At 47.4% G+C, this 15,513-nt stretch overlaps 1 protein-coding gene across 4 annotated transcripts in view; it reads left to right on the plus strand.

The window, feature by feature from the left end:
* LOC141114250 (beta-1,4 N-acetylgalactosaminyltransferase 2-like) overlaps positions 1 to 15,513 on the plus strand; it is a 286,060-nt gene that overhangs the window by 177,492 nt on the left and 93,055 nt on the right. For all 4 annotated transcript variants that reach the window (XM_073607826.1, XM_073607824.1, XM_073607827.1 and 1 more), the window contains exon 3: positions 2,870 to 2,970. In XM_073607826.1, the coding sequence (XP_073463927.1) occupies positions 2,870 to 2,970 (101 nt within the window). The remainder of the gene's footprint in view (positions 1 to 2,869; positions 2,971 to 15,513) is intronic.

Genomic DNA, 15,513 nt, shown 5'->3' on the forward strand with positions numbered 1-15,513 from the left:
GGGGATTATGGTGTGGTGTTTTTCAGGGGTTGGGTTTGACTACTTAGTTCCAGTGAAGGGAACACTTAAGGCGTCAGAATACCAGGACATTTTTGACAATTTCATACTCCCAGCTTTGTGGGAATAGATTGGGGATGACCCCTTCCTGTTCCAACATGACTGCGCACCAGTGCAGAAAGCAAGGTCCATAAAGGCATTGATAAGCGAGTTTGAGGTGGAGGAACTTGACAGGCCTTAACCCGATAGAACACCTTTGGGATGAATTAGAGCAGAGACTGCGAACCAGGCCTTCTCATTCAACATCAGTGCCTGACCTCACAAAACCTCAAACTTTCCCATAGACACACTCCGAAAGTACAATAGGGATGAGCTTTGTGTTCGAGTTGAACTCTTGTTCGACTCGTACATTGGCCATTCGCTGACTTTCGAACATTATGGGCCATTCGCGCCAGATTCGAGTGGCGTGTCACGACCCATAATTCACTGCGGCATCGCAGGGCATTGCTGGCTGATGATTGGCCAAGCATGCACTATGACCCGCATGCTTTGGCCAATCATAGCGCCGTAAGCACAGAGAGCCATGATTTGCCAAAGGAAGGGTGCCTTTGGCCAATCATGGCTCAGGGGAGTATGTATAAGGCCGCCTGCATGTCGGCCTTGTGTAGTTTTTTGCGGCGTTAGAGAGAGTCAGTGTCCATTTCATTTAGGTAGAGCAGGCAGGCGATTCAGGTAGCTGCAGTCAGTATGTGTGTGTGTGTGTGTATGTGTGTGTGTGTGTGTATGTATATATGTATATATGTATATATATATATATATATATATATATATATATATATATATATATATATATATATATATATATATATATATATATATATATATATATATATATATATATATATATTATTTAATTTCACTGCATTCAGTTTAGCTAGATCTCACTTCAGAGTGTTCCTGTTGTTCTCGCTGCAGTTTATTAAGTCAGTGTACTGTATACTGGGCACAGTGTACATCTAAACTGACTGCAGACTATTCCTTGTATACCTATTCCAATACATCAAAGACCGTATATCTGGAAGGTCAACAAGGAGAGGCAGACACACACAGGCCAATAAAAGAGGGCAAGCAGGCTCTGTGTCTAGAGGCAACAGTGCTGGCCGTGGACACGGTGCATCCTCTTCAGCATGTGGCCATGGGGCACGCTTGTCCTTTTTTTTTTCGGCAGCTGGCCGTGTTGAGCCGCAACATGCAGAAGGGTTTGTAGAGTGGATGACCAAGCCGTCCTCATCCTCCTCGTCCTCGTCATCCTCTCTCACCCAGGCTCAGGGTACTTTGTCTGCCAAAGTGGCCTCTTCCCTCGGCTCAATGGCATCAGTCACTCCTTCCCTAGCCCCACCATGTCCTGAGGAGTCCCCCAAACTGTTTTGACCACAGTGTTTGGTACATGCTGCAGGAGGATATGCAGCGTTTTGAGGGCTCCGATGATGGTATTCAGCTTGAGGAAGGCAGTTACGTGAGCCCAGAGAGAGGGGGTGCCCAAGGACAGCAAACTGGCAGTCATGTTCCCCCAGCTGCAGCATACTGCCAGGTTTGCTCCAGTGACGAGGGAGGGGAGGATGAGGTCACTGACTCTACATGGGTGCCTGAAAGGAGGAGGAGGCACATCTCCAACGAGGCAGGATGCCCTCCAGGGGCCAGCTGAAGGGCAGCCAGCCAACTACCATCTCCTCCCATGCCCCTGAAGAAGGGATTTACCCTGAATTTCCCAAAATGCGTTTCACTATAGGAGAAGTGCTTTGTTCTCATTATATTATGGATATTATGTACTACTTTTGTGTATGGTGTTGTCTCAGACCATCATACTGTTTTATGAAATTCAAAGAAATTAGACTTTTTTTTTTTTTTTTTTTTTTTCGATTTATGCATTATTAAAATTGCTGCTCCCACCAATTAGATTTTTTGTTTTTCATTTCTCCCCTGGGGCAGTGCCCAGCTCCTATGCCATTTTGTTGACAATCCCAATGTCTATTGTTTGATTAATATCCCTCTGTTCCATTTGTTTGATTAGCCTTGCAAATGTAAAATAGACAGTATTCAGCACAGATAAATATAACACAAACACAAGCGCCTAAATTGCAAGCTGACACTTAAGGTAAATTCAAAATAATCCCTCACGTAAACAGAAAAAATAAAATAGTGCAGAGCAAAAATAAAACTAATAGCCCATGATAGCAATAATAGTACTGATAAACAATAAAATCAGCCGAAAATCTCAATTAATATTTTACTTGGCAAATAAATTACAGAGAGCACTATATTGTCCTCTTCTTCCTCTTTTTTTTATGATTGCCTACTGTGAGAGACCAACAGCTTTATCGATTTACTATGATCACCCCAGGAGTGGGTATAAGGCTCTGTGACCTGTCTCAGGTGGAATGTATGAGGAGAGAGGCTTGAATACCTGTGGTGGAGGGACCTCACAGCTATTTTGTTCTGTCTGCCAGATACACTTGGGGAAGCTGTCTTTTGATCTACTCACGTGCTTAAATTGAGATTTTCGGCTGATCTTATTGTTTATCAGTACTATTATTGCTATCATGGACTATTAGTTTTATTTTTGCGCTGCACTATTTTTTTTTTTTCTAGCCTTGCAAATGGCCAGAACTGATTTTAAATATTTGGACTCTTTTTTTACTTCAGTGGGGTGCAGATTAATTTTCAAAACTTCAATACAGTTCTGCAAACCAAACCCAGGTATGTTTTGGCTTATCCCTAATGATGAGGTACACAATATAAAAAAAATTAACCAAAATACATCCATGTATAACATTATACTTATAAATGTTATTTCTGCTTATGTCATTCTCAGGGAGCAGACCCATGATATCATTGTGGCACCTTCCAACTCACCATTAAGGTATCCCATTCATGGTGTCCAAGTCATACCACTTAACACAATCCAATTACCAGGTAAGGCCAACATCTCCCGGGACTAAATGACAGCCAGTGACTAAATGTCTTTCTTATGACATCAGGCAATACATCTCTTATGCATACGTTTATTTAGATTAACCAAAGCTACACCTATGTAGCGCACTACCCCCGAAGGAGCGTCTGTTTGTTTATTTTATCCGTAAATCACATTCACCACCAAGCACATTGCAGCCCATAAAAATAGAAACAGTCTCCATATTGTACTTTTTCTCTTGCTTTTATTTGCATAACTTGAACTGGGACAGGGAAAGGGTTTTCTGAGATGCTCTTCCACTGCTTCATAATCTTTCCTTTGATTTCTTATACAAATACTTAGATCAATGCGGATAAAGAGTCACTCTGAATAACTTTTCATGGGAAAACTGGAGTATCATGGTCTTTGAGAATACATAGGTTGGATAGCAAAGAGTCACTCTGAATAACTCTTCACCCGCAGGCCTTTTTAGAACAGTCTGTATCTCCATTTATGCTCAGAGCTCTACCTCCGCCTTTTGACCACTACTTCCCGTTTGTACAGTACTTCCAAGCTGGGCAAAAGAAGACATTACTCTGAATAATTCCTCCCGCCTGACTGATTGGATTCCCGGGGCTATATTGAACCAAAAGTCAGACTATCGGTGCCTGCATCACTGATTTGCGTACCAACATCCCTCAGCCTCTGGTAGTACTGCTCCCCTGGGCTTTCACTCACTTGATCAACAATCCATGTGCCACTCGCAAACAGTCGATCACCCAGTCTTCTTCTTCCGCTTAGCTCCTACTTCCTCCTGATGGCTCCTACATCCCTCCTCTCCGGTCTGGTCCACTCCCCCTCCCCGAGGGGGGCATCCAGCTACACCAGCGACTACATGCTGCATGGTGTCTCCAACTCCTCTGCTCCCCGTGGCCTGGTCCCCCCCCCCCCCCCGCAGAGGGGGTGCTCACCTTCTGTCTCCCTCCCCGCAGAGGGGGCGCTCACCTTCTCTCTCTAGCGTGGCCTGTGACCCCCAGCTTATATGGGAGTCCCACCTCCTGCCAAACTAATGATTGGCCAGAACTCCACACATGAGCTGCCTGCCACTCAGATCCCAAGTTCAACCTCTCTTCCAGAACCATATCCACTGAAAGCCTGAGGAGGCATCTCTGGGCCAGAGCACAGGTGGCCACACCTTCCACTACCCTGACACTTCCAGTCCCCAGAATAAACAACCAGGCCTGAAATAGTAATACAAGCCTGACTAAATTTACCTGAAACTGAATCCTGTCATTAAACACAGAAAAATCACCTACCTTCAGGTAGCGACTGCTACATACACCCCCCACTTAAATCACAACTGTCCCCAGTTGTGGGGAATAAATTTGGACTACCTCCTTAAGTTTAAGGAGGAAAGAGCATCTCATTACATCAAGTTGGAATGGGGAAAAAGGAAATAAACTTGAAAAGGGATAACATCAATAGTCAATGCACAAAATGACACATAACACATTTTCTGTACAATTCACATTACCTAACTGTAGGTCCCTACAGCTAACATTCCATACAAGCAGAACCAGAGCATTGCTCCCGCAAGAGGAATGCTCTGCTTACCGCAGGCCTTAATCTGTAAGATAGAAAGCCGCCGCATCTCCAATTCTCCTAAGAGAAGACACAAAAATATCTCTAACTACATATTACCAAACAAAGGGCGTTATCATCCTCTGTCGGTTAATCAAACATGCATTTTCCCCATTCATCTTTCAGGACAGCACCATAGAGAGACACCGGCTCCTCCCCTCTTAGGAAACACCGCCTTCCAATTCAATATTTAAAACTCATCCTCCCTCCCTTACCTAAATCCCGATAGCTTCACGGGTGTTCTCCCCTCACTGGTGGTCGGGGGGAAGGGGAGTGTATCTGGGACCCTGGTGGTGGTTGGTCCTGGGGGGGGCACTCCTGGTGGTCCTCTGTAAAAGCACTGGTGGGATTGGGCATTTATGGCGACTCTCTCTCTCTCTCTCTTTCTTTTTCAGAAAGCCACAGAGAAAAGCAAGTCGCCTCATGGTTCAAAGAAAAAATGCCCCTCTTGTAGAGTTAGTATGGGGGAGTCCTGGACCAAGGCACTTTGCAAGGAGTGCATTGATGGATTAGTCAGGGAACAGGCAGCAGAACAGGGTACAGATCTTGCTGCATCCGTCAAGGAGCTTTCTAGCACCTTTCAGTCCTTTAAAGCACTCTTTTCTAGCTTCCAGTTGCCGCAAGCCCAAAGCAGTCCTTTACCAGTGCAGCAGAGTGTTACACCTAGCCCAGTGGATACTCCCTCTGTTAGTGGAGAGAGACCAGGGGGCTCCAGAGTGGAAATTGAGGAGGAGCCAGATAGCACCGCTTCAGATTCTCAAAGGGAATCGGATGTGGAGGAGGTGGATGGGGAATCCACAAAAACTTCTCGCTATAAGCTTTCCCTGGACGAGGTGGAGGAGCTCTTGGGAGCTATTCACACCACTTTGGGAATTCAGGAAGAAAAGAAGGTGTTATCGCTCCATGACCAAATGTACAAAGGTCTTGGGGAACAAAAAAGGAAGGATTTCCCAGTCCATGATGTATTGGTTGAGGCCATAAAGAATGAATGGAAAGATCCTGAGAGAAAACCTTTCTTTTCAAGGGCTTTGAAGCGAAGGTTTCCTTTTTCAGAAGGGGAGTCTCTAGTCTGGAATAAGACCCCTAGGCTGGATGCTGCTTTTTCTCAGGTTTCCAGGCAAACAGATCTGGCCTTCGAGGACATGGGGGTTCTTGCAGACCCCATGGACAGAAGGATGGACTCTCTCTTAAAGAAGTCCTGGGATTCATCACAGGGAAACCTTAAGCCTGCCATGGCGGTCACAGTAGTGGCCCGTAATATGGAATATTGGCTTACGCAGATAAAGGCGCATATTGAGGCAGGAACGCCAAAAGAGACTATTTTGGCTTCCTTCCCCATGCTACTTAAGGGTGTAGCGTATATTGCGGACGCCTCCGCCGAATCAGTGCGCATGTCCGCAAGGTCTTCAGCCCTCACTAATTCGGCTCGAAGGGCCCTATGGCTTAAGACGTGGCAAGGAAGTGCGCAGGCGCGGGACTCCCAAGATGGCCGCGAAAGCCGGGAGCTCCGCTCTACCCAGCCCAGCAAGCCACCCTGGAGCTGGATTAAGGCCCACCACTAGCGCAATCGGACCCGGGAACACCCGCTGCATCGACCCATGCCAAACAGCACGGTCCGTAGGGACCTGGGACCGCGGTTCTCAGCAGAGGATTCCCGGGCCTCATCCAAGATGGCGGCCGCAGCACAGCACAAGGAGCAGCATGCAGGGGGACACGTGGAAACCAGGCAAGTGATCGCTCCTGCCACTCTGGCCTACACACCCTCACCTGCTTTGCAAAACAAGCCTATGGGGACCCCATCCCCAGCCTCCACAGTATCCCTCCTAGAGCACACCTTTGAGAACTACTCCCTGTCCCCACTGAACGCTACACCACCACATCAGGGAGCTGGAACTTCCATAGGAGATCCGGAGGCTGCCATACCCCTTAACACAGGAGATTTATTCCTCAAACTGTCAGATCTACTAGACAGAGGCTTAGCAAACACAGCCACAAGAATCACAAACGAGATAAGAGCAGACTTTCAAAACTTGGGAGCAAGGATGGAAGCCATAGAACACAAATTAGACATTACAGTGTCCAGAGCTAACCAGAACACTGAGCACATTCATACTGTTCAAGAGCAACTAGAGGTGGCACTGAACAGAATCGATGACCTGGAGAACAGGTCGAGAAGGGACAATTTCAGAGTAAGAGGTATCCCCGAATCAATCACAGACGTCCCCAAAGCTATCCAGGATTTAATCAATTCCCTCATCCCTGAGCTGCCCCCCATCAAGTTGGAGCTGGACAGGGCACACAGATCCCTGGGCCCACCCAGAAAAGACGGATCCCCCAGAGATGTGGTCGTGAAACCACACTTCTATAGTGTAAAGGAAGAAATAATGAAAATTTCACGCCAGCAATCCCGCATCCTTTTTCAAGGACAGGAAGTGCAAATTTTCGCGGACATTTCCCCCACGACCATCCAGAAACGCAGAGCCCTCAAGCCCCTTCTGCTCGTCCTCTCCCAGAAGGAGATTAAATATTGGTGGGCATTCCCTTTCGCCCTAAAATTTTCCCTTAAAGGCAGAACCCACTCATTCACCACGTTCACTGAAGGCGAACGAATCCTCCTCTCACTCAAGCTCATATCTCTAGACTCGGAAATGGACATAACCAACACTCAGACGGGTCCATCTAAACGCCAAACTCCCAACAGCCCCATCTCTCCAGCCTGGAAAGCTAATAAAAGCAGGCGACTGAAAGAACAATTACCAACCTGAGGAGGTCCTATACAAGACCCCGGCGACACCCTTCTTCCTCTTTGTGATCCACTGTCTCCAATCCATCTCATACCAGATGTTCTCCACCTTTCTCGGATCCATCACAAAGAGGCACTGTCCCCGCGAGGGGAAATTTTTCCATCCGCCCCTAACTCTCAAGCTCGCATCCCAACACCCCAGCGGGGCTACGCATTCAGATCCCCAAGATCTACTATTGCCCCTATCCCTCACCTACGCCTCAAGGAGGTTCAAAGATTTAGCCCATTGATCTCCACAAGAATGGCCTTATCGGTTCTTGAACGTCACTCCCTCATCGTCCCTCTTGGCTCCCCCAGCGCCAGCAGGATGTTCTGGCCCATCTCCACAACCTCATTCCCTCACAACGGACTGGCTAAGCCCACAGTGGGACTTGGATTTCCCACACCACCTTCCTTCCCCATCCCCAAAGAGGATCCCATTATGTCTACCAGGAAGACTCTATCTGTACTTCAGACCAGAGCGGCCCCAAGTTAAAAACACCTCAGTTTTTTTTCAGATTTTGATACTCCTTATTGTTCTCCGTATGCCTCTTTTTATCTATGTTGTTACAAAGCTTATTACTCTATGCAAGGTTTCAAGGGTGGCTTGGGCTGCGGTAGCTGCCCTGCGACTTCTTCCATCCTACGAAAATGGAATTCCCATTCTCGTTTGATGGACTGGTGGTTCGATCCCAGGACCACCTTCTCCAGTTATTGGAGTTCGGAAAGGGGAATACCTTCCCCCCTCTCCGCCTCCGGCCTATTTCAGGTCATTTTGTACATATTCTCTTTCTCCTTCTGTCTCTATGTTTTAACCCATCTGTGCTTTTTTCTCCCTTACCCCCTCCTGCCAGGGTTGACGGATTGTCTGCAGCTCCTTCTCGTCCAGCATCTCCGGGTCCCGGACCTCGCTCCTCACTCGCCTCCTGCCCACCCCCCTTCAACTGGGTCAGGGTAAGTGTTCCTATTTCATTAGCACACACATCACTCAAAAAACATGCCTAACACCACTCCATCTCGCCCCCAGATAAAAATTATTTCCCACAACGTCCAAGGCTTCAATTCCCCAATTAAAAGAAGGAAAACCTTCCAATCATATCATAAACAAAGGGCTTCGATAGTAATGCTCCAGGAAACGCATTTCCCTTCTCGATTCTCCCCCTCATTCCTACATGCGCGCTTCCCCTCATTTTATTTGGCAAACGCTGAGGATAAAACCAGGGGAGTCGCGATCCTATTTGCTAAGGATTGCCAATTCAAAGTAAGCCAGACTCTTTGTGACCCCGAAGGCAGGTACATACTAGTAAAAGGTCAGATCGCAGACCAAACTTTCTCTCTGATCTCCTATTATGCCCCAAACAAGGGACAGTCTGTATTCTTCACATCGCTTTTCCAAACACTAGGTCCCCTTCTGGAAGGAACAGTAATCTTTGGAGGAGACTCGAATGTCGCCTTTGATCAGAGCCTCGATAAATCTAAACCCCCGGCTAAACAGCTCTCTAGGCCAACAAAAACCAGCTCCAAAATTGCTAAACTGATTCACCAACAGGGCCTCACAGACATCTGGAGAGAACTCAACCCCTCTGCTAGGGACTACACCCACTTTTCAATACCCCACCAAGTATACTCCAGAATTGACCATATCCTGATCTCCTCCATGCATATTCCCGCCGCTATCTCAGCTAAAATTAAGGATACTCCCCTTTCCGACCACTCTATGATCTCCCTATCTATCCAAGGCTCGCTTCTCAGACCCTCTTCCCCCATCTGGCGTATTAAAGAACACATCATTAAAGACCCCATTCAGATTTCGGAACTCACCAAGACACTAAAAGAATATTTTCTCCTGAACAACGTAGACGACATCTCAGCCGAGACCCTCTGGGCAGCCCACAAAGCCGTGATACGAGGCAAACTGATCCAAATATCCTCCAAACTCAAAAAGGAGAGAACCATGGACATTGCAAAATTGGAGAGAGATTTCCTCCTCTTACGTAAAAACCATAAAGCTAACCCATCCCTGGTTCAATCCGACCAGCTTGACGCTGCTCGGGTTAAACTAAACCTGGCGCTCACGGTTAAAGCTGAGGATTCTCTGCGTTGGAATGGGGTGAAATTCTACCTGAATCAGGACAAAATGAGCACGATGCTGGCCTCCAAGTTATCCCCTAGGACCCGTCTCTTCGCCCTCCCCAAAATAAAACTACAGGACGGGACGTCCTCCCAAAATCCACATAGAATCCTGGATTCTTTCCAAGCATTCTACTCACAACTATACAGAGCAAATGAATCCAACGATCCACGAGCTATAGAAGCATTTTTAGAGCACCTCCCTATCCCCACTATACAAAAATCCCACAAAGACTTTATGGAGGCTCAGATCTCAGTGGAGGAAACCTTGGAGGTCATAAAAAATCTGAAAGGGGGCTCGGCTCCAGGTCCAGATGGTCTATCCAATCTTTACTACAAGACTTTTGCCGTGACTCTAGCGCCACATTTAACTAAAATGTTCAATTCCAAACGAAAGGGAGACCCCATAGACCCCCAGATGAATGCTGCCTTCATTACAGTCATCCCTAAACCTGACAAAAATCCGGATCAGGTAGAAAATTACAGACCAATATCACTAATAAATAACGATCTAAAAATCCTAACGAAAATCTACGCCAATAGATTAAATACATTCATCAACACTTATATCCACAAGGATCAGGTGGGCTTTATCCCCGGCAGACAGGGTCCGGACCAGGTCAGAAGGGCCATAGACATAGCCTCAATTTTGCACTCGGGATGGGATGGAGGCCCAAAGCAGGAGGGTCTCTTCCTCTCCCTAGATCTTCAAAAGGCCTTCGACTCTGTGTCCTGGCCCTTCATATTCGCTTCCCTTAAATTCTGGGGATTCGGAGAACATTTCATCGGAATCCTCAAATCTCTTTATTCAGAACCGGAAGCGAAAGTCAAACTACAGGGCTTCCTCTCATCCCCAATCAAAATTGCCAGGGGCACAAGACAGGGCTGTCCCCTTTCCCCACTCGTTTTCGCTCTAATAATAGAAACACTAGCCATTGCGATCAGGTCAGACCCAAACATCAAAGGTGTCAACTGCGGCTTGAACACCCATAAATGCGCCCTCTTCGCAGACGACCTTCTTCTATTCGTCACATCCCCAATTACCACCCTCCCTAACATTAACAGACTACTCCAGACATTTGGCAAAGTCTCAGGCCTGCGGGTCAACATGACCAAATCACAAGCCTTAAACATCTCCCTTAATCCAGCCCTAGTTGAGAGGTTAAAACTGTCCTTTAATTTTAACTGGAGTGACTCTTCAATCCGATACCTAGGTATAAACCTCACACCCAGCATAGACTCCCTCTACCAAGCTAACTTCCCTCCTATGTTTCGTAGATTGGAGGAAGACATACGAGCTTGGTCTTTCCACAAATTATCATGGCTGGGGAGAATCCATGCCATCAAAATGACCCTGTTCCCCAAAATTTTATACTTATTTAGAGCTCTCCCAATCGCGATTAACAGAAATCACCTCAAACACTTCCAGGGGAAGATCATAAAATTTATCTGGGGGGGGAAAGGTTATAGATTCTCGAGGAACACCCTCTATGCCCCAAAGTCTAAGGGAGGACTGGGTCTCCCCGAACTATTCAAATACTACCAAGCAGCCAGACTGGCCCAACTCTCCACCTTATATTTCAGAGGAGAAAAACCTGACTGGATACAAATAGAACGCCAAGCGGTTCCTTCCCACACACTAGACTATCTACTCTGGACCCCCAGCAAATCTAGACCGCCCATCATGGCACCCACACTCTCACACTCCTTCAAACTTTGGGACACCCTGATTCAAAACCCAGCTCTGACCTCACAGCTCCGCCCTCTCTCACACATTTTCCGCAACCCCCTCTTCAAGCCAGGATTAGACATCAAATCCTTTCAATGGTGGCTTGACAAGGGAATGTACCGTATCGGACATTACCTCGTCGCCTCCGGCCCAATCTCCATGAAATATTGCATTGATAAACTAGAACTCCCAGATTCTGAGAAATTTAGATTTCTTCAAATCTCCCATTTCCTTCACACCATTTGGAAAGTCAAATCAATCCCACCAGGGTGCACACCTTACGAACAATGGTGTGGACAAGCAACAGAGCAAAAAGGAGGCATATCCCTGATTTATGAAGCCCTGTCAACTCCCACATCCAAACTCACATACATGACAGACTGGGAGAGGGACTTGGGCGAGTCTTGGGACCTGGAGAGCTGGAACAGAATGAGCACAAGAGCCTACAAAGGTATAGTTAATATTGCATTAATAGAAGCTAACATGAAAGTCCTTACGAGATGGTATCTGGTTCCTTCCAAACTTGCACTGATGTTCCCCTCCTCGTCTCCTTTATGTTTTAGAAACTGCCAAGCCCAGGGTTCCATGTCACACATTTGGTGGGAATGTCCGAAAATCAGGGGGTTCTGGAACGGGATCTTTCACCTGATCAGGAAAATTACGGACACTCCCATTCCAAAATCCCCCCAAATAGCTCTCTTAAATGGTAATATTCCCAAAACTTCCAAAACAACTGCTAAACTTATCGCCTTTATTCTGACAGGCGCCAAGATTTCCATAGCAAAGGCTTGGAAACAACCAGGGGTTTCCCTAGCATCAGCCAAGAGAAAGATCTCATGGATCATGTCTCAGGAAAAATTAGTTAGTACCATAGCGGACTCAAATAAAGCATTTTTGGCGGTTTGGGAACCCTGGGCGCGTCATGTAGGCATCTCTCTTATACCGGGAGTTGAAGCTTGACCTGGTGGTACTGTGATTCTGTAGTCTGTCAACACACCCCATCCCCCTCCTCTCTTCTCCTCTGTCTTCCTTCCCACTTTTCCTCTCTCTCTCTCTTCTTAAATCTCAGGAAGTTGTTATTATATATTTACTGTAAGTATACGGTTTCACACGGTTCCTTCCAGTTTTATATGCACTAGTGTGTACTCAGACGGCACCTCGACCCATTCCACATGGGTAGATCTTCTAAGCTGGAACCCTCAGGATCTCTTTACGGCTCCCCTAGCCCCTATGGCCTTCTGGCCAGAGAGAGCCTGGGAGGGTTCCCTCACGCAGTCTGGGACAATTAATCTCCCGGAAGGTGTGATGGGCCCCAACAGAATAGCCTCTCACTTTATGGTTATCGAAGGCCACTCTTCGGTGCTCGACACAGTATGTTCCCGTTAGGGGTGTCGAGCCCACATGCAGCACTAGGTCTTACCTTGTCATTCCTGAGGGTTCTTGTCTCCCTATCCTTACGTATAACCCTACGTTTTTGATCAACTTCTCTGTTATTGTTCATTAATTGAGCTTGTTCACAGAAGTGGGCTGCGTCCCACAGCATTGCCAGTCTATGAAGTGTATTGTACTGCTCTTCAATAAAACTTCTTTGAAAAAAAAAAAAAAAAAAAAAAAAAAGACGTGGCAAGGAGACAGCGCGTCTAAAGTTAAACTCTGTGGAATTCCCCTCACAGGAGATCTCTTGTTTGGTCCAGGTTTAGAGACCGTTTTAGACCGGACGGCCGATAAGAAAAAGGCCTTTCCCATTAAAAGGAAATTTGGGGAGCAGGCTAAAAGAAAGTTCCGCCCTCAGAGAAAGTTTGAAGCCCCAAAAGGAGAGCGGCAGAAAAAAGCTTGGGGGCAGAAGGGCAAGGGGCGGGGAGGGGCGATTTTTCGCCCTCCTGAACAGCCCAAGAAGACCCAATGACAGGGTAACTACGGTGGGAGGAAGATTGGGGGCCTTCCTCCCACAATGGGAGATGATCACCTCCAACCAGTTTGTGTTAGGGATCATAAGAAGAGGTTACCAGCTAGAGTTCTCAGAACCTCCTCAGCACAGACTTCTGGTCACCGAGCTGCCAAAGTGTGCAGAGAAAGCGTCAGCTCTTCTATCCTCCCTACAGGAGTTAGAGGAACAAGAGGTGATAGTGAGGGTCCCTGTAGAGGAGACAGGCAGAGGCTTTTACTCCCACATTTTTGTGGTCCGCAAGCCTTCGGGAAAATTCAGGCTTATCATGAATCTGAAGCCTCTGAATGTCTCAATTGCCTACAGAAAATTCCGGATGGATTCTATCTATTCGGTGAAAGCGCTTCTTCCCCCAAATTGCTTCATGGCGTCAATAGACTTAAAGGACGCTTATCTGCACATTCCAGTCGCAGAAAGTTACCAGAGGTTTCTCAGACTGGCGGTGAAAACTGGGGAAGGAACGTTTCATCTACAGTTCAAAGCACTCCCCTTTGGACTATCCTCTTCCCCCCGCATCTTCACCAAAGTGATGGTGGAGGTCCTGGCTTTCTTGCGGCTCAGAGGCATCTCTGTAGTCGCGTACCTGGACGACCTACTCCTGTTTGCTCCTTCCCCGGAGCAGTTGTACAAGGATCTTCAGGTAGCAAGAGACAGCTTAGAAAACCTGGGATGGCTCTTGAACCTGGAAAAATCCAGTTTGGTTCCGGCCCAAAAGGTCACCTTCCTGGGCTATGTACTGGATTCGACAAAACAAAGAGTGTTCCTTCCAGCAGAAAAGATCCAGAAGGTGGACAGAGCAATAGTACTGCTCCAGGGCAGCAGTCAGATCTCAGTAAGGAAAGCAATGTCAGTACTGGGCTTACTGACTTCCACGCTTCCGGCAGTTCAGTGGGCAGGGCTGCACTTTCGCCCCCTACAGCTGTTTATTCTGAGTGTCTGGGACCACAGTCCGGCATCTCTGGACTCCCTTATATCTGTGCCAAGTCAGGTCAAAAGGTCCCTCTGGTGGTGGAGGAAAGAGTCCAATCTCTCACAGGGCCTGGAGTGGGTTCTTCCAGTGTCCAGAACGGTTACGACCGATGCGAGCGGCACAGGGTGGGGAGCACACCTAGATTCCAAGATGATGCAAGGCACCTGGGAAAAAGAAGACGCAAAGAAGTCCTCGAACTGGAGGGAACTGAGAGCAATAGAGTTGGCTCTCAGAGCTTTTCAGAAAGAACTCCTGGGGCAGCATGTGAGGGTCCGTTCGGACAACTCATCAGCAGTGGCCTACATCAACAGGCAAGGGGGAACCAGGAGCAAATCCTTGTGGGGTCTGGCAGAATCCATCCTCAAGTGGGCCGAAGGGAGCATTCTCTCTCTTTCTGCAATACATCTGAAGGGGGAGCAGAACCAAGTGGCAGATTTTCTGAGCAGAAAAATGCTGAAGGAAGGCGACTGGGTCTTGAACCAGGACATCTTCGAGATGATTACTCGGAAGTGGGGGGTTCCCTCTGTGGATCTCTTCGCCTCAAAGGCAAATACAAAAACTCGTCTGTTCTTTTCCCTAAGCAGATGGGACGGAGCAGCCGGGGTGGATGCACTAGCTCAGAGCTGGCGTTTCTCAAGGTGTTATGCCTTCCCCCCCTCCCGTAATGATTCCAGCAGTTCTAAGGAAATTTCGGTCAGAAGACACAACCCTCATTCTGATAGCACCACACTGGCCAAGGAGGCCGTGGTTCTCTCTCTTGAAGAGTCTGACAGTGGAACCTCCCTGGATTCTGCCTATCCAGGAGGATCTTCTCTCTCAAGGCCCAATCTGTTGCCCTCAGGTGGAGCGATGGAACCTCGCAGTGTGGCTACTGAGGAAGAATTGCTGAAGGGCAAAGGTTTCTCGGATCGGCTAGTAACAACTCTCCTAAATTGCAGGAAAAGAGAGACGCAAGCCATTTACCTAAAGGTGTGGAAACGCTTTAACAGTTGGTGCACAGAAAGCTCCTTCGATGTACGAAGTTCTGTAGCAGTATTAGAGTTTCTGCAGGCAGGAGCGGACAAAGGATTAGCCCTTAGCACCTTGAAAGGACAGGTATCGGCACTAAGCGTTTTCCTGGAAAAGCCGCTAGCTATAGATCCTTGGGTTGCTAGGTTTTTTAGAGCTTTAGGCAGACAGAGGCCTGTTTAAAAGTTCCCCATTCCCAGTGTGGGATCTTTCCTTAGTTTTACAGTCTCTTACAGGGGATCCTTTTGAGCCATTGGAATCCTGTACCTTGAAGTTGATCACCCTCAAAACGGTGTTTTTGGTGGCGATCACCACAGCAAGGAGAGTAAGTGAACTCGAAGCCCTTTCTATTAGGGCGCCT

This window comes from Aquarana catesbeiana, linkage group LG12, assembly GCF_042186555.1.
Source record: "Aquarana catesbeiana isolate 2022-GZ linkage group LG12, ASM4218655v1, whole genome shotgun sequence".
NCBI classification, from domain to species: domain Eukaryota; kingdom Metazoa; phylum Chordata; class Amphibia; order Anura; family Ranidae; genus Aquarana; species Aquarana catesbeiana.